This window comes from Artemia sp. Qi Xiang Cuo, chromosome 19 (assembly GCF_049724085.1).
Source record: "Artemia sp. Qi Xiang Cuo chromosome 19, ASM4972408v1, whole genome shotgun sequence".
NCBI classification, from domain to species: Eukaryota; Metazoa; Arthropoda; class Branchiopoda; order Anostraca; family Artemiidae; genus Artemia; species Artemia sp. Qi Xiang Cuo.
The window spans coordinates 33,739,332-33,765,236 of NC_142812.1; the positions used below are offsets into that span (position 1 = coordinate 33,739,332).

Sequence of the window (25,905 nt, forward strand, 5' to 3'; positions counted from 1 at the left end):
CCTTGCAGATCGTTTATGTTGAAGAAGAATATTTTCTCTGGTCCAATGTTATTGTAGTACTTGTGACATAGCTTGAAAGTTTCCATAAGATCCCCCTGGAGGAGTCTAGAGGAGATGGAAGGAAGTGACAGCTTTTCCAATCGTTGACAGTAGGAGGGGCCTCTTAGTTTTGGTACAGATTTTGTTCCTCTTCGCAGAGTCTTCTCAAGTGCACTTCTCAAGTATCACTGAGTCTTCTCAAGTATCACGAGTCTCTCAAGTATCACTCAAATATTTTGAGTTAGAAATTAATATTTAATCTCTCTGTATTTCTGGGAATATTTCTGGTCTGTGCTGTTATTTTGAAAGTAAAAAGTAACATTAAATCTCAAAATTAGCAGAATTTATGCGACGAAAATGATCGGAGACCAACCAGTCCCTGTTCTAAACCCCTTGGGATATCTGATCGACATTTTGAGGTACCTATTTTGTAACTTCTCTCTGGCTGTTCAATTTTACGTGTGGGGGAATTTTCCAGGGGAGGGGGGATTTTCCACACGGTGGAGGAATTTTCCGGGGGGAAATGCCGGCTCCCCAAAATATACGTTGTCTTCAGGCACAGATGACACTCAGCCGTTAAGTGGGGTGAGATTATGATTCTTGATAATTTGTGTTCAATTAAAGTGCCATTTTTCTATTCATTGTAATTACTACTCGTTTGCGGTCTAATCTCTTCAGCTGATAATTTCTTTACGATTGACTGTATCATTCATTTTGATTTCAGTTCTTTTTAAGTTTCACTACTTTGTCTACGAAAATTACTGTTCACTTTGAGTTTGAATTCAAATATGAAACAAATCTGGTGGTTTTAACTTCTAAAATCCCTTTTTATTTTTCATTCAAATTTTCACTTTTCTTGTTTAACCATACTAAAATATGATTTTAGCTCGGAGCTTAAAATCAACATGTTGAAAGGCACATGTTTGCTTTTAAATAAATCTTGACTGTTCATAAGCTAAGTAAAGATTGAGCATCTCAAACACAGATGATCAATATCAAAAGTAAGCTGCAAAGACACTTCCCCATAAGTAAAAAAAAGGAGTATATACTTATTAACCATGCTCAACTAAGATTGAAATCGACGGATATGATTATCTATTGTTTTATATGCATAGGTTTCAGTTTTAAAATGGGTCAAGTTCACTGAATAATTATTAAATCACGGATACCTCAAATTAGTTCATGTTCAATAATTTTAAGTGCAACTCCTTACTCGTGCATTGCCTGTGACATATTTCAGCATTTACTAAAGCTTTTTCAAAGTAACTAATTTACTTTCATAGCAAATGTTTTTGCTTTTTTGTTTATTCTTTGTTTTGTTTTTTGTACGACAAAAAATGCAAGACGTATCCTAGCAAGTTGGTCTGAAGTGTATTATTGATGCTGTATATATTAGCATTATATATTATATATTAGCATTATATATGTATTATATATAATTAATATATTAGCTGTATATATTAGCATTATATATATTAGCAGAAGTGTATATTAGCATTGGTGCCTAAATTTTTAGGCAGCAATAATTGGGAGCCTATATAAAGAATTTCACTTTTCTGGAATTGAAAAACTTTAATGCTGATGGCTTCATATACTATGCATTGTTCGGAACGCATATATACAAACTCATTAGCGAATAGTGATATTGAATTTTAAAGCGAAACATCTAGGCGTTTCACAGACGCCATAAATTAATACTCAAAGCATTAGCGTTGATTGGGAGGGGGTAGTAGGGGCTACTCCCTTTTGATTTTTTGCACCCCTCTAGATTTTTAAAAATATATTTTTTAGGGTTTGTTATTTCAAATACCTTTTGGAGGTATTTTCAATGTAAAAATGACAAATTTACACACCCCCCCTACACCGTAATTTTGGAAAATTCATTTTGCCCCTCTCCCTAAGTATTCGTGATTAGACGCCATGAACGAAAGCTGCTTGCCATATCATCGTGACCAAAACTGAAAGGTATTTCATAATTTAAAATGAGAGCAAAAGTAAAGCATTCAAGATTTTCGTGAGAATAGCCTTACATGAGGATTTACTAAATATGACGTGATGGCAGCTTATGAGCTCGACACACTGAAATGTTTACTGTCCCTGCAGTCATTCCCCTACATACTATAAAGCAAATTTTACTGCTAATTCTACAAAATCGTTAAAGATCTAAGTCTGTTAAGCCCCAAACACTGGCACCCTCCCCTTCCATCCCACCCTGCTCCGAGGTTCTGTTCTGCCCGTTTCTCAAAAAACCTCCAACGATTGAAACCATTTTCCATAGTCAAAAAGTAAGGTCCCAGCCACCATATAGGGGAACTCTACATTATATTGAAGACAAAACTTTGCAATTACAAGTATATACCCCTTTGCAACAAGGGGATTGAAAATCCTTTAGAGGAATCTTAAGACAAAGTAGCTAATTTTTGGATGATACTTTATGATGGCGTCCTAACCCTTTGGGTTAGGACACCACCATATGAATGATTTTATTCAGTGATTAAACCCGTACAGAGTATTTCACTATCTAATCTACAAAATATAGCATAAAATATCAAAAACTGAGAATCATAAGCGAAATACTAAACACCACAAAGAAATAAGGAAAAGGAAAAAAAATAAATTGACAACAATTATTAGCACTTAATAGTAATTAAATGAAGAAAAAAAAAAAAAATTATACAATGTCTAGTCTCTTTGTTCGGTTCAAGTATTCCAAAACGGCATACCGAGCCACTTTGATGAACCAGATAACATTAATATTAAAATTATTAGAGTAAGAAAACCCTTGTAATTTACATTGCATTTCAGCTCTTTCATTTTCAAAAAATTTACACTCAAACAGATAAACACCACCATATATGGTATATATAAATTAATACAAAGAAAATTTAGCCTACGTAGTCTTTCTAGTTTTCAATGGTCAAGCTTTTGAAATACTAAGGTACAATTTTCTCTTCTTTTTGGTGAAGAGGGAATATAAGCCTAAACTTGAAGAAAAATAAAATGATACCTGAGCTCATCAAACGTAGTTCCAAGTTCTTGTAATATTTGTTCACTAGAAGCTAGTAGAAGGACTTTGAGAGCGTTTAGTTTAAACTGAGCATCAAATGCTACGTCTGTGCTCGTAATAAAATTGTAAAAGAACTTCATGTATTCCATCAACGGGCCTCCACTGATTAAATTCAGGACGCTAAAAAATAAAGATACCACCAGGTTAGATCCTATCTAATTATTAGTTCATGCGTTAAAGGAATATAGTACTTCTCAAAGATTTCATTGCTGTTAGCATTGCGAAATTATTCGTATCAATGTACAAGCCCAAAAGAAAACATATGATATTTTGGGTAATTTCTGAATCTCCAATTTTGACTATCACAAGGAAAAAAATGATTAGTTCTGGTTTTAAAATAGGATTTTTGAACTTAAGTATTATAAAACTAAAAGGCATCTTTAACTAAAAACGAACAGAAATTATTCCGTATATGAAAGAGGCTGTCCCCTCCTCAACGCCTCACTCTTTACTCTAAAGTTTTTTTTATAGATTAAGCATACCATATATTAAATACGTAACCTAACCTAAGTACCCCCCCCCCCTAGACTCCAAAAAAAATCGTTCATATATTGTAACTCATTGAGAAACCACGGCTTTGCAATCACATATCTATAGCGGTCTCTTGCAAATAGCCCATTTGACGGGTTTCGTGACTGGGGTTGTGTGTTGTGTTTATTGAAAAATCCGTCACAATTAAAAAACACAAGACAATGGACCATAGGAAAAAAAGGCAATAAATCATTGCTTAAGAATGTGGGACCAATAATTTAAATACTTATCAATTTTTCTATTATGAACTTTTGAATTTTTTGTTTTTTGAATTTTAGCATTAAAAAACTAAAAGTGAGAAAAAAACGACTACCTCTGCCGGTCCTTACCATTCCTTTTCTTTAGCAAAAAGATTATTTCATACACAAAAAAAAAATCAAAAAATGCCAAGGCTGTTTGACGGAAAAATGCTAGAAAAACAGATTTTTGTTTGTGATTGGTTGCTTGCTTCCAATTTGCATGATCATTCATGTCAGATGCCTGTTTGTTTTTTGTAACAAAAAATTAGGAAAGACGAACTTGAACCTGAAACTATAAAACTATTCTTGTAGTATTCTTCAACATAAAACTGATCAAATTAATTAGCCTTTAAATGTTTCATATAATCAGAATCGCAACCAAAGGAAGAATTTAGAGAAAACATGGTCTCTAAAGCTCCCCCCTCTCAACACAATAACACACGGTTTTTCTTTTTGTAAAGGTAAAGATAAGATACTCTTTGACTAGCTTCAGGAACACTTTTGAGCATTTTCAACAGTTCAAGGGTGGCACTACCTCAATTTTCCACTCCCCTTCCAGATGACCAAGATACATTATCAAACAGTTCGTGGTAACGAACTGTAAGTAAGGAGCTACCCGGCTCAATGGTAACCGAAACTCTAAAAAACGGGATTTTGATACCAATAGATACATCAAAAGAATCAGATTTTAATTCTGATTTCAAATATATAAGTTTCATTAAGTTGAATCTTACCCATCAAAAGTTACGTGCCTGAGAAAATTTGGCTGATTTTCGAAAAAAGGGGGAAAGACCCCCTAAAAGTTATAGAACCTTAATGAAAATCACACCATCATATTCAGCGTATCAGAGAACCCTACTGTAGAGGTTTCAAGCTCCTATCTACAAAAATGTGGAATTTTCCATTTTTTGCCAGAAGAAAGATCACGGGTGCGTGTTTATTTGTTAGTTTGTTTGTTTGTTTGTTTTTGTTTTTTTTTTACAGGGGTGATCTTATCGACCCAGTGGTCTTAGAATATAGCAGGAGGGCTCATTGGAACTGAAAATAAAAGTTCTACTGCCTTTTTTAAGTGACCAAAAAAAATGGAGGGCAACTAGGCCCTCTCCCACGCTCATTTTTTTCCCAAAGTCACCCGATCAAAATTTCGAGATGGGCGTTTTGTTCAGCATGGTCGAAAATATGATAAATATGTCTTTTAGGATGACTTGATCCCCCAAAGTCCCCAGGGAGAGGGCTGAAAGTTATGAACTTTACTCAATGTTAACATATAGTATTGGTTATTGGGAAGTATACAGACTTTTTCAGAGGAGATTTTTTCTGGTAGGTGGGGGAAGGAGAGGGTCGAGGCTATATGGAAGGATCTTTCCATGAAGGAAGTTTTCATGGGGGAAGAGACATTGCTATGAAGGGGGCGCCGGATTTCCCAGAATTATTAAAGAAAAAGATCAGGAATTAAATAAAAAAAAACAAGTTTTTCAACTGATCAACTGATTGTGATTAAGAGGTCATTTTTAAAGAACTGGAAAAAAAAATTCGAACTATAGTTTAAAGAGCAGGGTATTGACTAGGGGGTGAACCCCCTAATATACGTGTTAAAAATTTATGAATATATAAGTTCATTACGTAAGTTAATTCTAAGTTACGTATATTTATTACTAATAAAAAAGTTCGTAAAAAAAGTTAAACAAGTTTCGAGAAAGCAATTTAACCAAATATAATATTCAAATTTTGTTTTAATAATTCATGTAAGGTGAGCCAATATCAGAACCTTCATTAATTAAAAAACGTTCGAAAATTAAATAAAAAAAAAAAGTTTTTTAACTGAAAGTAAGGAACGACGTTATAAATTAAAACGAACAGAAATTATTCCGTATATGAAGGGGGCTGTCCCCTCCTCAACGCCTCGCTCTTTACGCTAAAGTTTGACTTTCTCACAACTCTATTTTTTTAAACAATAAAAAAACTTTAGCGTAAAGAGCGAGGCGTTGAGGAGGGGACAGCCCCCTTCATATACGGAATAATTTCTGTTCGTTTTAAGTTTTAACGTCGTTCCTTACTTTCAGTTAAAAAAACTTGTTTTTTTTATTTAATATTGTAAATAGAGCCAAGTCTCTTCGGCGTTTCTCTAGATTTATTTTTAAACTACGTGGAAAAAAACCCAACTAGAACCAAAAATTCGACATGGAAATCAGGCTTTAGACTCAAAATTAAGGTTAAAATTCCCAGAGCTAGACTTAATTAATACTCAAGGTCTGTATAAAAGGACAAACTACTAAAAAGGCTGAAATACATACACAAAAAGAAAAACTCTTATTCTTTTACAATGAAAACAATACGAAAAGTTTGCAAAATAATCAACTCGCGAATTAATTAAAGAAAAACAATTGAGCAAAGAACAACAACTATACATTATTTACAAATAAGACAGTCGCAAACAAAAAACGTGGACTTCTTTCAGACTGAACTATAGAATACTCTTAAAAGATTTATAAGCTTACTTTATACCTTACAAGATGTGGAAAAATACTTAACAAGGTTTAGAATACATTAAGAATGACGGTATTTTAAGGAATGTGCATGTATATTTTTGAAAGTACGCCTGATAATGCCAATGTAACCTTTATATTTATTAATTTAATAACTTTTTCTACAAAACAAATTTTTCAAAGAAAAGTAAAGAGCCAAGATGAGCAGAAATAAAATAATCTTCCAAGCGTTAAATAACTATAAGTCAAACTCAAAACGAGCAAAAATTAACATGAGTAGGGCCGATAACCCCCATGCCTTCTCAGGCATGACAGAACATAATTCATCAGAACATAATTAGCGCTTTACTGAAAATAAAAACAAATAACCGTGGATCGTCAGTTTAATTTACATGTGCTGATATTTATTCCTTGAAGTTTGATATTTTTTTATTTATTAAAGTAAAAAAAAGTGGAAACATTTAAAACGTATTTTCTTTTCAGTAAAGCGCAAATTATGTTCTGGTTTCGAGAAAACCAGAACATAAATATGTTGATTATGTTCAGGTCAGGTTCTGGTTAATTCGAATTTGATTAGGTGAGATCTGGCCGTATGCACTAAATCCATTTTTATTAATCACTAACAATTATTATTTATTTAGTGCCGTATTATTTTAGTATATTTTTGCCACCCTCTCGGATAAGTTTTACACTTCTTGGGGTGGGTGTTAATACTGATGCTGTTTTTAGGTATGATAAATATATGTCTCTAAAACAATAAGAAAAATAAGTAATGGTAAGGGAAATCGCAAACGAGATAATTATCCTAACCTCCTTCAAGCGTCAAAGAACTATCGGATCGACTAACCGAAAGAACATCATCATCATAAACGATATGGCTAATGTCGATGTAACCATAAAAAATGTTAATATTAACTGAACCGCAAAATCAGTTGGATTCTATTGCACCGTATTGTGTCCGGATCGGAATTGCCGGACCGGATCGGATGTGTCCGGACCGGATCGGGTTCTCAATTAAAAGTCTAATTTTAGTTGCGTCTGACGCGCAATTTTCCGAAAGAACCTAGACATATATCTTTCGTTTTTAAAACAGTGTTAACACTATTTAAACCGATCAGGTTAACGACAATATATCGCTAAAGAGATATTATGCCATTTTTGCAACTTATTCTTTTATCTTCGATCACAGCAAAAGTAAAAAAAAAAAAAATCATTGGAGTTTAACTTTAGGATTTAGCTATGTGAAGCTAATACGCAATGGTGTTTTTTTTCCCCGAGAGAAATTTAAATTTCTATATTTATAACTTCCTCACGTTCTTTGGTCCGTGGCAATTTCCTAAAATGATGATTTGTGAAGAGGTGAGCATATTTTTTTAGGAGGCTCTGAAATAAATAAGAATAAAAATAAATATGCTTCTTGGTTATAATTTTAAAATCTAACCTGACTCCATACAAAAGGAACAATTACAAATGACAACTTTCATTTAATGTAAACAAAATCAATTAAAGTGAGTCCAAAATGAAGCTAATGATTAAAAAGACGGATAATATTCTGCACAAAAGAGCTACCACATTTTTATATAGTTCCTAGGTTTGTTGCAATAAAAATGTTCATAATTAATGAATGAATGAATGGTTTTTATTTCCCATCATAAATAACACAAGTTATTCGACGGAGAATGAAAAAAAAAACACAAAAAAGGACAAAAATAAAGAAAGAAACAAACACTTCACGATTCTATTTACAACGATACTTAACTCGTATTCAGACTAACCTACAATAGCCCGATATAGGTCACGATGAGGATTGAGCGAACGCTGAAACCGGACAGTACGCTTAGTGACTGTATTAGTCGGGTCAACACTGTCATATTTTTGGGAAATTCTAGTGTTTCTCTCCTACGGTGGAACGGTTAGAAGATATTTTGCGTACTTGTAGTACACTCGGCGGACTGAACGCTTATCAGTTTCAATGAAAAGGGACCAAGACGGCGAAAGTGACATAATATGTGGTATAACAAACACAGAAAAAAGGCGTCCGAGTATATGACGGTTATAAAGACGTTTACAAGGTAAAAGTGCTCCGTATGCTTTTCGTGCCTTTTCAGAAAAATGCTCAACCAGTGCTTCACGAATGCTTCGTGAGAAAAGCATATGGAAGTACTCCGTATGCTCTTCGTGCCTTTTCAGAAAAATGCTCAACCAGTGCTTCGCGAGTAGACAGTCCAAGGTAAATAAGAGAAGGCTTTGAGCTGATCTTAGTGTCACCTAGGAGCAGGCTAATTGTTGCATTTTAGTTTGCATGCTAATTCAAATGCTTTCTTTATACTAATGGATTGAAACAAGGAGAAGGTATCTTGACGATTTGAAAGGAACAAGAGGGCGTTATATTCCGAAAATGTTTAGAGCGCTAACCGATGCAAGACCCAGGAATATTTCACCTTAAGCCTTATGATAAGTCAGCATAATAAACTGAGTCAACTTGCAGTCTCTGCATCAAGTGGCAAAGCCTTACGTAGCTATTGACAAAGAGTGGTCCAACAAAACATGGGGATTAAAGTAGCGTGCAAAACCATATCAACTGATTTCTTTCGTTCAATGGCAGCTACACATAGGTGCGTCATTTTCTATGAGATAGGGGGACAACTACCCACCCATACCGCGGTTGCCACCTGCAAAACCAGTTTTTGCCCCCCCCCCTCCCAGCTGAAATGTAGTTTCTTCAAAAACATTATCAAAACTAAGATAAACCTGCCTAATTCAAGCATACACAGAAACTAGTCAATTTTCTTTTGGCATATCTTTATCTTTATGGTACTATATTGCTCATTTTTCAGTTTTCACTGTCATTTTTACTTGATTTGAGAAAATTAGCCCCAAACCCCCCCCCCCCCCCCTCAGGATATTGACGAAATTAAGCCATTGAGCTACAGGAATAGTTATGGCTGTGGAATTTCATCCAAGCATTCCAAGGTTAACAAGGGTCCAGTTTGGAAAAAATCTTACCTAGTTAGAATAAAATTCGTGCTCAAACCTTAAAAATATTTACCTAGATATGCCAGAATTAGATTGAGTACCACTCTCAAATTTTGTAATTTTCATTGGTATAAATGTCTCATCAAGGTCAACGCCATCCCCAGCAGAATTATAACTCAACCAATCAACAATAAGCTCACACCGTGTATTGAATGAATCCAGCTCATAAAGTTGACAAATATCATCAATGGCTTTATTCAACTCTAAAAAGAAAAGGTCGAGTAATAATTAGAGCAATTTGTCATAGAATATTGCTTCAAATCTTACATAGGATTTCGGTGGTGGTGGTGGGGGGGGTCAATTTAAGTTTCACTCGTTTTAAGATTTATTGATTAATTTATATTAGTATCAATTGCATGTTTGTTTGCACTGATTCTTTATTTAATTTCTGTTCGTTTTGGGTTTCATTATACTTCAATAGCAAAATATTTTTTTCGTTTAAGCTTGAACTGCATATTCAATTTAAGCATTACTCGCTTTAAGATTTATTTATTCCTTTATATTATTATTTGTATGTTTTTTTTTGCTATGATTGTTTATTTAATTTCTGTTCGTTTTGGGTTTCATTTATTCTTTTATAGTAATTTCTTGTCGTTCTGAGTTTGAACTTTAAAATGTATTTGTATCTGCTGATTTTAAGTTTAATATGAGCCTTACTTTTCTTTGAAAAACTTCTTTTTCGGACAGTTCTTTTTAATTAATTGCTTCAAGTGGCATGCTCTTACATAGGATTTTGATGGTGGTGGGGGGGGGGGTCTGGGTGCAATTCCCTTGAGTACAGCCTTATAAAATTGCAATCATAGCTATCATTTAACTTAGTTTATAAACTGTGGCCCCTGTTATCCTGAGGTTTAATCTATTTATAATAACTTTCAAAATATGGTGTTACATTTTGTATTGTTTACAAATGTGAAAAAGAGAATAGCATACATTCGTTTTTTTTTACTTCACAAACCCGGTGGTGATTATTGAATTTTTATTTCTAATAAGGATATATTGTTTGGATTTGCGTAATGAAGAAAACATCAGAATCAACAGATGCGAGTTAGTATTTGTACTTAATGTTTTGGCAGCGAAATTGTCATATAAAAAGGAATCCCATATCTTAATACACTTTTATTTCTGTGAACTGTGTCTTAGTGAGGTAACCATAGGTCCTTTAAAGACCATTAATCTGGCCAAGGCTGTACCCAGAGGGGGGGGGATTTAGGGGGTTCGAACCCTCCCCCCTCCGAAATGTTTGTCTGACTCGTAAAAAAAGTATAAAAAATGGATAAAAAAAATTGTATGCGTTTTTTGAGTTTTTTTGTGTAACCCTCCCCCCTCCCCGAAAAAAATCTTTGAGTAAAACCCCCTCCAAAAAAATATCCTGGGTAGGGCCTTAAATGTGGCATACGATAAAATAAATAAGACAGTATTAAATACCAAAAAATTTGGCTGCAATTTACATTTCTGTTAATAGCACATGTCAGAAAGAGTAAAAAGTGAAGACGTTACTGATGCGTTTTCATGTCAGTACTCATTTGAAACATACTATTCTGTTTTTTATTTTAAAACATTTTATTGGTTACGAGATATGTTTTGGCAGGTGTCTAAACATGCTGAAATACATAAAACCATTATATCATATATATACATGCACTACAGAAATCAACAATAGTCGTAAATTTGCACGAAATCGTATCTGTAATAACTTCTCGATAGTAGTTATAGCTACAAGGTTTTTTTTTCGAATCTGGATAGGATGGTCTATAAAGAAAAGACAGGTATGTATGAAATTGGCTTTATTTCCTAAAGTAATGTACAGTCAAGCTTACTTCTCAGAATTAGTCATATTGACGATTAAGATGTCATTTTGACGATTCCAAGAATTTGAAGTGAGTTATGACGGTTTCTTGAAGTTTTCGTCCCTTTAGATATGATGCCCACTAAGCTATATCCTCAGTTCAGGTATAAGAAGAAATCTCTCGGAGCCTCGTCGCTACTTCCTCCTCGTTAGCCTGTAAGCGATGCTTCCAAATTGACATCAATGTCAGCACCAGTTGACAACATGACGTTATGTAAGATTACGCACAACAAGGACTGCACACAAATTCTCTAAACAGCCCTAAAAACTCAAATAAACATCAACAGCCGAAAGGTTTGGCGAGATTTTGGACGAAAAAGATATTTTGATTGTGGAGTTGATACAGTCCAAGAACAATAGCAGCTGCTGATTTTCTTGATGTGAAAATTCCAACGCCTACGAGAACTACTCAAAACAGAAGAAGAGGCATGCTGACCTCTAAATTGTTCTATCTTATGTTCTGTTCTTAGGAGCAAGAGTACGTTGAGAAATTTAAGTGGGACATTTACGGACGAAATGTCTCAATCACCAAGGTATAACTTATATAGGTCTAGTCAGTGAGTTATATATATTTATAAGTAGTAGGTTAAATATGTCAGTGAGTTATATATTTCTGTATATAACTTATATAGACCTAGTCAGTGAGTTATATATATTTATAAGTAGTATGTTAAATATATCAGTGAGTTATATGTTTTTGTATATAACTCATATAGGCCTAGTCATTGAGTTATATATATTTATAAGTAGTAGGTTAAATATGTCACTGAGTTATAAATTTCTGTATATAGCTTATATATTTATAGTCAGTGAGTTATATATATTTATAAGTAGTAGGTTAGATATGTCAGACAGTTATATATTTATGTATGTGCCTTATATAGACGAAGTCAGTGAGTTATATATATATATATATTTATAAGAAGTAGCTTAAATATGTCACGGGGTAATATATTTCTATATATAACTAATATATTCAATGAATTATACATATTTATAATTAGTAGATTAAACATGTCAGTGAGTTACTTATTTCTGTTTATAACTTATATATTCAGTGATTTATACATATGTATACGTAGTTTGCCTATTTGGGTTCCGCTATAGGAGGCAAGGACCAAGGGCGAACCTTCTTTCTCGGGGTCCATTAAAAAATCTGGGACACTTTCGCCCGGGGTCATAAATACAGGCCGAGGAGGAAGAAGGCCCCTCAAATGTACGCTCAAAAGGACCCAATGGTTTGTCCACAAGTCCCATGAGTGGCAAATCGTTTCCCAGTAATGGGTTGAATTACATGATGATGCAGAACACCATCATAGGAGGATCCTGTATAGAAGGACAACTTTGGCAGGGTGTACTATCCAGATCTATAGACAAGGGCCTCTGCAAAGGGTTGCCTCAGCCTTTTCAGGGTACCTGCAAGACTGGGGACCTTGCAGTCAAATCTGTTTCCCCGTGAGGAGAGGCACCCCTCAAGAATATTATACCCTAGTAAACAACACAGCATTCGCACGGGATTCTGATTAATGTAAAATTCTTATGGGCTTGGTATGTACTGATGTACGTCTTTGGGCTGAAAAACCTCTTCCTAACTAATTTATCTATTATGGATTGCCTCCCCGTAGCAGCATAATATTTGTAGGCATGAATATATAATGAGTCGGAGGTAATAGGCTTGAGAATGTCTGTGCAGGATTTTGACTCTTGTTGATAGAAGAGTATCGCCAAGTGCTGAAAACCATGTTGTGACCAAGATGGGCCCAGGATTGTACAAAGCCTCCATTCATGGAGGTTCCAGGGACTTCTTGCTGTCCGGTTCTAAGCCAGCTTAAGCACTTTGGCGTAGACTTGAGAAAATATGTGATCCCCGTCCTGCACTGGTATCCGGGATCATTGCTTTTCCTGAGGCGAAAATAATTTCAATGATTTAAAGAACATGAAAATTGTAACTTGGAATGTTACGACATTAAAAAATGACTATCATATCAACATTTTGACTGACGAATTCAGAAGATTCAAACTGAACCTATTAGTAGATTCAGAAACTCCTATCCCAAGAGTTGAAAGCATGAAATTAGGTGATATAAAATTTGTTTACTCAGGCAGGAAGGATGGGGCATATAGACGGGGAGTAGGGCTCATGGTGAATAACGAAGCTGCTTAGTCTTGTTTAGGCTGGGAAGGTATTAATAATAGAACACTAATTGCTCATTTCATGACTAGAAAGTTCAGGGTATCAGTTATAGTAGTATACGCCCCTGTAGAACCAACAGACAGAGATACTAGGGACTCAGATGAATTTTACTTACAGTTACAGGAGCAAATAGACAAGGTCCTAGGTAGAAATATGACGTTATTACTGGGAGATTTTAATGCCCAGGTTGGTAGAAATAGGGATAGATGGTATCCCAGCCAAGGTAAATTTGTTGCAGGAAAAGAAAACAGTAATGGGTACAGACTGTTGCAATTTTGTAGGTAAAACAGTCTAGTTTTAATCAAGGCAGTATTTGGTCATAAAATGGCCCAAAAATTATCAAGTTATTCACGTGATAGTAATGCAGCTAACTTTACTGATTACGCTTTCGTAAACCGAAGACTGATAGGATCAATACAAAATATTAGGATATATAGGAGCGCTATTATTGATGTTAAAAGTAAAAATCACCATCTAGTAGTGTAAAGGTTTAATTTAAAACTGAAATATCGGAAGGTTAACTACCTCCCGGGAAGTTATGATGTTGGTAGCCTCCAGGATGAGAATTTGAGGGAAGCTTTCCAGGAACAGTTGAATACTAAACTTGAGAGTTTAAAATTTGATAATGTGGAAGATGGTTGGAATAATTTAAAAAAAAATAATTTGTGAAGTTGCTGAAGGTGTGTTAGGGAAGAAAGCTAGAACTACAGCTAAGAATATGTGTGAAAAAGCTATATGTTTAATAGAAAGCAGAAAGGACTTGTACAAGAAATATCTGAGTGATAGATCATATGAAAACAAAAGAAATGTAAAGAGAGTAAAGAAAGCATTAAAGTATGAACTAAGGAGGTGTGAAGTCGAGGCCATGGATAAATTTTCCAAGGATCTGGAAGATGCAGCTAGACTGCATAATAGTAAAATATTATACTGGCATGTTAACAAATTGAGAGGGAGTAGTCAATCCGGACATGTCCCAGTTAAAGATAGGAATGGGGTCGCAATTAGCGATAAGGAAAAAACTAAAGAGAGATGAGCCGAACATTTTGAGAACTTGCTTAACCGAGATAGAGTTACAGGAAAAAATATAGAGGAAAATGAAAAAGTTTGTGATACTTTGGATGTGAAGGAAGATTTGTTTTGTGAGGAGGAATTAGCAACAGTACTAAAAGGATTAAAGAATAATAAGGCTCCAGGTGCTAATAGGGTGGTAAATGAGTTTCTTAAATATGGTTTCGCTGAGGTTAGAAATAAGTTATTGAAGATTATGAATATGATTTTTGAAAAAGGGGAAGTACCTAACGATTTTAGGAAAAACTTAATTAAGCCACTTTATAAGAAATGTGATAAAAATGAGTGTGGTAATTATCGAGGCATTAGTCTGGTCTCTGTAGGTAGCAAATTACTTAGTAATATGATACTTTTTAGACTGAGAGATGTCACAAACAAAGTTTTAAGAGAAGAATAGTGCGGTTTTAGAAAAGGTAGAGGATGTGTCGACCAAATTTTCACTCTTAGGCTAATAATTGAGAAGTGCCTGAGTTGTCAAACACCTTTGGTCCTCAGTTTTATAGATTACGAGCAAACGTTTGATTTTGTTGATAGAAGATCCTTAGTAAAGGTTTTATCCTTGTATGGAATACCATACAAATACATTAAGGTGATTAGTGCTGTGTACGAGAACAACACTGCAGCGGTTATGGTAGGAAAGAAGGTTAGCACCTGGTTCTGCATTAAATCAGGCGTTAAGCAGGGCTGTGTTCTATCCCCCTGTATATGGATTATTATGATGGACTTTGTTTTAAGGAGAACAGGAAAGGCAATGGGAGACCACGGAATCAAATGGGGAGGAAAAGTCTCCTGGACTTGGATTATGCTGATGATTTAAGCATCCTAGATGAAAGTGTGAGCAAAATGAATGAAGTTTTAGAGGTTTTGCGAGTTCAGGGTGCTAGAATTGGTGTGAAAATTAATGTTAGGAAGACTAAGTCACTAAGCCTAGGAATAAGTGAAGGTAAAAGGTGACGTTGGGTAATGAAAAGATTGATCAGGTGGGCAGCTTCACTTACCTTGGTAGTATTATTAGTAAAGATGGTGGGAGCAGTGAAGATGTTAAAAATAGAATAGTCAAGGCTCAGGGTGTTTTTTCACAGTTAAAAAAAAGTCTGGAAGAATAGGAAGATAAGTCTGCAAACCAAGATTAGAATATTAGAAGTTACAGTGATGACAGTGGTCAAATATGGCTCTGAAGCATGGACGATCCGGAAAGCGGATGAAGATTTGGTAGATGTTTTCCAGAGAAATTGCATAAGGATTGTTGTGGGTACCCGGCTGACTGACCGTATTTCAAACAATAGGCTGTACGAAAGGTGTGGTTCAATACCGCTCTCTAGGGCTATAATGAAAGAAAGGTTGAGGTGGTTAGGGCACGTTGTGCGGATGAAGGATGACAGATTGAAAAGATTGTTCTGTTCGGCCAACCATCTAGGGCTAAACGGAAAGCAGGTCGTCCCCGTCTGGGGTGGGAGGACGTCATAAAGAAATATTTAAAGGAAATGGGAACTTCGTGGGCGGGTGTAAAAAGGGAGGCTTTGAATAGATTGGGGTGGAGGAGGAGCGTGCGTAGCTGTGTTGGCCTCAGGCGGCTTGGTGTTGCGGTGAGTTGTTAGTAGTAGTAGTAGTAGTATATATATATACTACTATATAATATATATATATATATATATATATATATATATATATATATATATATATATATATATATATATATATATATATATATATATATATATATATATATATATATATATATATATATATATATATATATATATATGTATATATGTATATATATATATATATATATATATATATATATATATATATATATATATATATATATATATATATATATATATATATATATATATATATATATATATATATATATATATATATATATATATATATATATATACAATATATATATATTATATATATATATTAAAAAATACAAAAAAAGCAAAAAAAAAAACAATAGAAAAACATTGTAACGCTAACTTCGATCTAATCCTCCATCTTCGAATCGATTATGATTCGTAATCCTCAAGAAATACGATTAGGGTCGGTTGTTTACGATCTTCTTCTTCTTCTTTAGATTTATATCTTCTTTTGGTCACCCTAAATAAGTCAGGCTTTATATTGTCACTGTTACTTTTAGTTCTAGTCCGTTTTTTAGATAAGTAAATTAAAAATGAATGAGCCACTCATAGCCTATACACACAAGTATGGAGAATTTTCTTAAATGTTTATGTATATTTAACATTCAAACAAATAAAAATCTATCGATTATTTTGGCGATATCAGTCTTTATTTTTTGGGGATTTCCTGGGCCCGATCGTCCCCCCCCCCTGCAGTGCGGGTCTAACGCGTGATAGGTAACAAAAAGGGAAGTAAAAAAATTTTGTATGCGACTTTTTAGTTTTTTTTTGTGTGTAAACCTCCCCTCCAAAACATTTTTTTTCAGTAAAACCCCCTCCGGAAAAAAATCCTGGGTACGACCTAGAGCTCAGATATGAAATGCGAAATGCTTTTAAACGAATATCAAGGTCAAAACTATAGGTTCATAACTGTTATTATTACCGTGTTCTCTCAAAGCCAAGATCTTGTTTCTTGGAGTAGAGCTGCTAAAAATGGACGCTATTAAAGCTTTGGGGTCTAAACGAATGGCTTGCGTTTCAGCAGTCAAATATCCATATCTGTCCAGTATATCTTCAGCTGCTAGCAACCGATAGTGACGAACAACCTACAAAAATTACACAATTTAAATTGAAGCCACAGAACCAGCAAACTCGAGTTATCAATAACATAAATAGAAATTAATAGACTATAAAAATGTCAAATCCAAAATTTAGAAATGACTACAGCGACATGAGAAATTTTCAGTCAAATACCACACACCTGACCTAAAGTTCTTACAGTACCAAATAAAAAAAAAGATTAATAGACAAATAAGTCTATACAGTCCGAAAGGTATGAGACACTAAAGGAGACAAACTCTAAGAATAAACTAACCAACACCATCTAGCATTAACCAGAAATATTATTTATCTTTATCTCCTTTTACTTTCAATTCACGTTAAGTATTAGATAAAAGACATACTTTTGCCAAGTATTTATCGGGTAACTAGGCATTTTTCACCACTATTTTTTTCATAGCAAAAGAAACCGTGATGTAGATTGTTAGTTGAATTTTTTGTCCGTCATTCCAAGAACTATCGCTGTTTTTCAGTCATCGGGCACAGTACCCTTGTTTTAATCATTCGATGCAAAATTGTAATTGTTATTGTTCTATTTATCTAATAGTGGCCAATTTTTACAACGATAGACAGGCCTGGATTTACCAATACGCCCACTAGGCCCGGACCTAAGGGCGCAGAATTTCAGGGGGCGAATAAATTATCGATGAATGATCTTTTTGACAAAAACTGGACTGATGTGATTTATCGTCAAAGTGCCTGATGCACTACACCGCCGCGCTGCCAGAAAAGTGACAGAAAAGTGATTGAAAAGATATTGACAGAAAAGTGATTTTAGAACAACACAGGAATTCTGTGGCCACTTATAAACTGTCAAATGTCTCCCAAGAATGGCAGCTGAGAGTTGGGGATTACCTCTCTCTTTCATTATCTTTGGCTTATCAATTCCTTTCTGTTCAGTGAATCAGCTATCCCCGAATTTTCGGGGATTCCCCAGAATCTCGCAGAAACGGAGCGCAAAAAACGCTTGGGCCTAGAAGCGTCAAAGCTTTAAATCCAGCCCTGATGATAGATGAAAAATCCAATTAGCCTGGTATAATTGAATCCATAGAAGATTGCAATTAACATGTACACTGGAGTGCAGTGCACTAGAGTTTTTTTCCCCTATTTTTTCCATGCAACAGCAACAGTTATGTAAAACGTTAATAGGGTATTTTTCAACAACAGCTATAGTCATAAAATAAACAATCTTATGTGAACTTTATACCGCACGTTAAAAACGAAATCATTAAGATAGTAACTTCAAAAATAGGGTTCTTTCAAATGTCTAGTTCTCGTAACTTAAGAAAGCCGCGGTTGTTCTCATCAGCACCATTAAAAGAGCGCAATGTACAGAAGTTAGGGTAAGCTATTTTGATGGTGAAACACTCTTTGTAATGCAATTCACGAAATTGCCGATCATCATAATTTTTTTTTCTTTGTCAACCTAGAGTAAAATTAACGAAACACATGAAGGTGTTTTACCTTAAGCATGATAATATAGTAAAACTCTGACTATGGCTTTTAATTTTCTGAGACTATTGAAGTTAGCTTTAGGCTTAAATTAACCCAAAAAAGTAAATATTTATATGAAAAGTCATCTATTATAGATTCAGAGTCTGGATTCAATGACAGAAAAAAGAAATTAGGCGACAGTTGACTTTTCGACAGCAGCAGTGTCATAGCGACATTTGAAAATTAGCTTGAGTCGACGTCCTGCTGAACTTTTTAGGATATCTTAAAGAAAAACGTACCTGATGTCTATGTCACTTTCATAATTCTTTGTAAGATAAGAGGCAAAAGGCATTTTCCACTGAAAACACTGAAAAGCCAGATTGTGGACACATAATCCAGATTGTAAAATAGGCTGTTCTTTTGATAGTCCAGTTTATACAAGCATTTTGTTTGGAAAAAAAAGAAAACCTTTAGGTGAAGACTTACGGTTTCATATCGAGATCTGGCCCGAGGATCGCTCAGCTGACAACTTCTAACGGTCTCTTCACTTTCTACAGCATATTTAGCCATCGCCAATTTTGCAGACCCTATAAAGGAAAAAAAGACAAATCCTCCCGAAAATTTAAAGTGTCTAAAAAAAAAAACGAAAAAAGGATCTCTGAAGGTAGGGCCAAAATATTCAGCCAGTGCTCGATTCTATTTGTCATTGATAGTTTCAATCAGTTTATCATAAATTCGAAACTAAATCCAACCGTCGAGGTCTGAAAAGCTATTATTTACACTTTAGGACTTTACAAAAACATTCAACCTGAAAACAGTAAAAATCAAACATTGACACGGAGAGAGAAGAGTAATAGAAGTATTAAAGAGAGAGAAAGAGAGAGAGAGAGAGAGAGAGAGAGAGAGAGGGGGAGAGAGAGAGAGAGAGAGAGAGATAGAGAGAGAGAGAGAGAGAGAGAGAGAGAGAGAGAGAGAGAGCTGAGGTTCTTATTAGATATGAATTTTCTAAATCGAGAAAATTCTTCTCTTTTGCCTTTGGTCCAAGTGCCAGGTTTTGGCTTGGCTTTGGCTTGCGTGAGGTTTTGGCTGCGTGAGAACTTGAGCTCTAAATTTTCCATCTAATTCATTTTTATACAAGCATTAAAATATATTTAGTCAAATCAGTTTCTCAAAACTCATATAGCATTAAAAAGCTTAGAAACTATGTTTTAATCTTGCGGTATTAAGGCCTTTTTCTCTAAGGGTGTTACAAATCCTCAAAGTTGAAAGTCAATCCAGTGGTTTAAAAATTGAGATATAAAAGAATGATATAAATGAGAAAATAAAGCCAAAGTGAGAAAAGACAATGTTGTTTTAGCATTACTTTATCACTTTTAATTATACACAAGGGATACTTCAGAGACATATTTTGCCTCAATTTTCACATCTTTTTTTTTTCATTAGATTCTGAACATATATGATACGAGAATAATACCTTTTGGAAGCTCATTTGTCGCCCAGTTCAAGCATCCAAGAAATAGTTCCGAGTCATGAATAGTGCTGAGGCACTCCTTAAAATCCGGGAACACATTTGCCAGTTCATCCAAGGTTCGACATTTTGCTAGCAACGGGACCTGCGGTAGCAAAATTACTATCGATAAAGTATTAAAACAGTCTAGAATACACTTGTGAAAAAGAACCTATCAAAAGAGGCTTATGATATATTCGTTAACTGAAAAAATTTAGAAAACACACAGACGGTTAACAGTGCTGTTGAGCAACATAAGTGCTTTCATAGATTTTTTCCCTCACATGCCCTGCACTCAGGAAGAACGGTCTTATATTCTGTAAGAGATGCATGGAAACATTAATGCAAAGCTCACACATATAGGACATTGATAAAATCTTTTAAAGATTATGTCACTTTTTTCAAATTGAAATATTTCAAACATATCCTATAATATTGCTATGAATATTTTACAAGTTTTCAGATTCTTCCTCTCTAAAAAAAGCCTTCTAGAAAATTTATTTTGATTTGGAAATGGCGATAAGTTCGTTAAGAATTTTGTCAAAATCTTATGCTTCTGAACTTAACATGAGAGACCGATTTTGGATTTTATTTTTTTTCAGAATGAATACGATAAAACCGAGACGAAATGTTTTTTTCTGAAATCTGCAAACTAGTTAACCAATTCAGAGACGGTTCTCGGGGGGGGGGGAGGGGGGGGACTTGCCCCGGGCGAAAATTTTTTAGGGGTGCAGAATTTCAAATAAATAATCTAACAGTTATAATCTTTTATAATTTTTTATTTTTATTAGAACAAAGTAGATGGCGCAGTTGGCAGTAAGTATAAGCAAATTGAATCCAAAATATCCATTTTTTCCATATCTTTATCACCATTCCTTGAAAACGAAAGCAAGTACACCGAATTTAGTTAATTTTAATGTTGTTAGTATTAATTATCAATACGGAGATAAAGGGGTCTTCTTAAATATAAGAGTTGCCTATCAAATATTATTAGTAATTGCAATGTCAGTGGCCAGTAATGAGTGGTCGTTTAGTAAACTTAAATTAATATTAATGTACCTCAAATTGACTATGGGCCAGGAGTGACTAAGTGATTTAGCGTTATTGAACACAAAACGCGAAGAATTAGAAGCATTCAATTAAGACGAGATAATAAATAATTTTTCAGAGGCTAAAGTAAAAAAGGCAGGTTTACATAAATGGAAAATTGTGTTAAGTCTGGCCCAAAAATTTTTAGGAGACAGGGGGGATGGTACTAATCAAGATTTTACTCCAGGCGCAAGAGAGATCAGAACCACTACAGAACCTATTTAAAAAGATGTGGCATCAGACTTGATAGTCCACAACGGCGACATTTAATTTTGTTCCATAGCCCTTCAGCCAGGATATGTAAAGGGAGGCTGGGGGTCAGCCTTCCTGTGCTTTGACACACCCTTCCTGTTTATATTCCCCAGGTTCCTCCATGCATATATTTGGAGCTGGGTCCACTGTGGCTGAGCTTATAGAGTCAGACTATTGACCCCCGTTCCAAGCAGAATGGTTGACAACACTAGGAATGAAATCTTCGTCATAACAGACGCAGGTTTAAAGCCCAGCGCGCTAACCACATAAATAGGACGACTTGATTTAGCACTTAGGGCTTTAGTTGCAATTTTATAAGGTTTGAGTCGGATGTAATAGCTTAAGTAGTATTTACTACCAGGAGCAAGTGCCATGTGAGCGTTTAGATAGCGATACATTTTTAAAGTAAGGCAAACTACTCGTTTTATGTACCGTCCATAACTTCCAAAACCATCAAAGGCCGTCACACAGATGATGAATAAAGAATCCGTGTGGTAAAGATATCCAGGAAAACAGTCTTCAATGGGTTTATTTTATTGTTGTCTCTTTCTATATAAAATGAACTTTTAGAATTGCTGAATTCCACGGCAACGGCAAACCTAAAACAGGGCATACAAGTTATTCCAAGCAAAACATAGTCAAATGTATTTCTGTTCACCTGTGACACATGCGTCACAGTTAATGTAACACTTCGTGGTGTCTTGTCACCGAAAGTCTAGTTATAGCTCTCAGCCAGAAAGGTATTCTGCGAAAACCAGAAGGTTACACACACGAAGACAAAAACTCATCACTTCGAACTTTGAAACAAAAACGTCAGGTTTATTACGTTATTATTTAACGTTATTTATTTGACTGCTCAAATTTAAAACCGTACTTCTCAACTATATTATTCAATATTGAAATAATTAGTATTTTTGGACGTGGCTTAGCACTTTTAAGGCCAATAAATTGTGTTATTAACTAATCCAAATACTGTCTACCCACCGTCGAATAACAGGACAGTAATACGCAGGGACGTAGCTCCAACATTTTTATTTGACGGGGTTGGGGGGGGGGGGCCAAGAGAGGTCTACATCTGGAGAGTCAAGGGGCATGGGCTACATAATAATTTTTTCTCAAAACTATTTGGGGACAACTGCCCCCCCCTCAAATTACGGCACTGTTATTACATTACTTATCCAACATAACGTTTCTTATACTTTCAAGCTGAAGGCTCATTTCTAAAAACTTTATTTACATTGCACGATGCACTTTTCAAATTAGTCAAAAATTTTATTCTGCAATTGTGCCCTGTCTGCAGTTCTTCGACCTTTAAAGACCCATACATCCCCTTTCAAGGGATACCAAGAGATAGCTCTGAAATTTCAAGGCACACCCCCTTTAAATTATGCACATTTGCAATCTACAAGAAAAAAAATGTTTATGTGAAAAATTATGAAAACTGGTTCGTAAATAGAAATTCTACACAAATGTCTCAGTCTAAACGCCCCTTATTCTTGGAGATTTTAGTCATTCCAGACTTTGTCAAGCACCTGCTGAGATTTCGAAGTTATTGGCACGTTACCCCCTGAAAGGAGACTTGCACACGCCTTAAGGCTCAAGAATTATATAGAATAAAACTTGGTCTCTCACAATTCTTTTTTGTTTACTTAGTGATTCCTTTAACTCAACCATTTTTGGTTCACAAACCACGGCTTCACGGTTCCAATGCTAATCCAGTTCAAAGCTTGAATATTCAAAAATTGTGATGGGAGCATTTTTCGAAGAAAAAGAAAAAGTCCATTTCTTTTTCTGTGAATACTCCAAACATGTGACATATCTTGAGATCTCCATCTGAGACTCCAAAACTGACATTTGGAAGAGGGATTTACCCCTGAAATTTATACTCTTAGTTTTTCCTACCCTCCTAATATTTTACGTACAAAAATTTCGTTAAATGTTTTTTTTATGGATATTTAACCTTATCAGTATGAAAAACTCCTGTATGTGAAGATTCCTTAGTAAGTAACTTTAGCTGGCTGACTCAATAAAATATTAATTACCAAAATTGAACTTTTTTTAGATATATCTTTAGGGCTTACCACGGCAGTGCAGAGAGACTCGACAAAAAGGAACTTTTAACCATTTTTCTTTCTTTTCCAAGTCATATTTATCATTATAATAATCGTCTTTTAAGTTGTGTTCTTTCAGTAAAGTATTAACTTACATTCTGCATAATCTTGTGGTTTCTGCATAATCTTTACTTTTTGACTTACCACAATTTGTTTTTAACAGTTTTGACTTACCGCATTCTTTCCGGCAAGAAAAGCAATTTCATCTGAATTCATATTCAAGTAGGTGGACACTTCTACCCATAGTTTCCAAGTGCGAAGAGAAAGCTCAGGAGCTACAAATAATAAATATTTAGCCGTTCCCATATCGGACGGAAAAAATTCAAAGAGAATGAGAGGAATAAAACCAAGTATAAACAAAGTTTTATAAAAGAGGTCGGCTTTTAAAAAAATGTCAAAAACACTATAAACTAGAATTTCATCTTTTTGAAAAACGAAATAATAGCGAAAAAAGGTAAGACCTAATAATACTTGTCAGTAACACCAATTTAAGAAAATACAAGGGAGGGAAGGTTTTTTTTTATTTTTCTTTTATCAAGATATTAAAAGTTGTTTTTCAAAATGTAGGGGGGCGAGAATGATCCATCCCCCCACTGAAATCCCTAATTGTTACGTAATCGTTCCAAGGGTAATTTTAAGTAAGGAACTGAAACACTTCATCACATGTGTCCCCAGGGTAACTGCCCTACCTCTTTCCTATAGCAAGACCTAGAATAAAAACACAAGTGCTAAATACCTTGATGTATAACAGAGAAATATTTCAACTGATCGTTTTTCTTTTGCCTTGGTAATGAACTCTTTTTGGTAAAACAGAAACTATTCATATTTTTTCTTGCTTTTTCTTACTGAAAATAAGATGAATTGAAATCTTCTTAGAGTAAAACATAAATAACTGAAAAATAACTATGAAAATGAACACAACATCAAATATATATCAAATTCTAAATTACTTATGACATATTATTACTTATTTTCCAATTGAAAATTATATACTTTTATTATCATTTTTTGCCTTGTAAATGGCTTACTTAGAACATCGAAACTTGAACTCGAAACTTCTAAAATTTATTTCAGCATATCTTCTATACTTGAACATGTAACCAAAAACAAAACTGATAAATCCCGAACTTTCTTTTATCAGACGACTCTTCCTATTGTTTTTTTTTCAGTTCTTACTTACGTAAACTTAATCGATTTGACAATTCTATCGCTGACTGTGAGTTAAAACTGAAATGCTGAAATTCCAATATCAGCACAACTGAAATTTAAATTAGTTTATCGTTCATAATTCAGCTTATACTCCTTAAAAAACAATTTAAAAATGATACAACCTAAATGAACCGAGCCATATTATCATGAATGTGATACTAAAAAAAACAAATGGCTTACTTAGAACATTTTTCCTGATAGTAGATGACTCCAACAGAGTAAAGGGCAAGCGAGAGGTAGAAAGGACAGGCATGGAATACCCACTTAAGTCTTTGCACCAGTTTTCTCTTTCTTGTTGAGTCGGTGGACTAAAAAGTAATTAAAATACATTTTGAAAGCTGAAATTATTGAAAAGCTTTAGATAACCTAGACTACCTAGATAACCTAGACAATACTTAAACTCGTTTATATTTCTACCTACAGGCTACCATTAGTATTAGAATCGTTCAAACCCTCCTTAATTGCAGGCATTCGGCTCTGACTTTCAACATTTTTATTTAATTCCTTTCTGGCTACCATGGTTAACTAAAATCTATAAGGTATATTTAATTAAGACTTGCTCGAATTGGCGAATCAAGCGATTAAACTTATCAATGTTCAAGCAGTTAGAACTAAATAATTAGCCACTTAAATTTTCTAATCAGCTACATTTCGATTAAAGTGTTTTCAATAATATTTCAATCGAAAAAACAAACAATTTAAAAATATGAGAGAATATTTAAAAAATTCCACATAAAAAATGTAAGGTTAAAAGTTGCTTTGTATGTTAGTTTTGTCCAGTGGGGATAATATTCTCTGTACAGAGAATCTCCAGAATATCCCCAGAATATCTGTACAAAGAAATTTCCAGAGAATCTTCTCCATGCAAAATAGTTTTTCAACACTAGCCAAAGAGGTTGGCTGGTCAAAGAACACCTTATCGACGACATTGAACTTTCATTTTCCGTTCTTGGGTAACAGGTTAGGTTTTTTTTTTTTTGGAAATGAGAGAAGTTACAATACAAATGACGTCACAACAAAGCTATGCCGTCATTTTCGAGAGTTTTTCAG

At 34.5% G+C, this 25,905-nt stretch overlaps 1 protein-coding gene across 1 annotated transcript in view; it reads right to left on the reverse strand.

Annotated features, from left to right (window-relative positions):
• LOC148940762 (kinetochore-associated protein 1-like) overlaps positions 1–25,905 on the reverse strand; it is a 340,431-nt gene that overhangs the window by 96,535 nt on the left and 217,991 nt on the right. The window contains exons 26-32 of the mRNA XM_089105067.1: positions 25,036–25,163; positions 23,821–23,921; positions 20,162–20,300; positions 19,174–19,274; positions 17,078–17,240; positions 9,412–9,601; positions 3,047–3,226 (exon numbers count right to left, since the gene is read on the reverse strand). Coding sequence (XP_088961193.1) covers positions 3,047–3,226; positions 9,412–9,601; positions 17,078–17,240; positions 19,174–19,274; positions 20,162–20,300; positions 23,821–23,921; positions 25,036–25,163 — 1,002 coding nt within the window. The remainder of the gene's footprint in view (positions 1–3,046; positions 3,227–9,411; positions 9,602–17,077; positions 17,241–19,173; positions 19,275–20,161; positions 20,301–23,820; positions 23,922–25,035; positions 25,164–25,905) is intronic.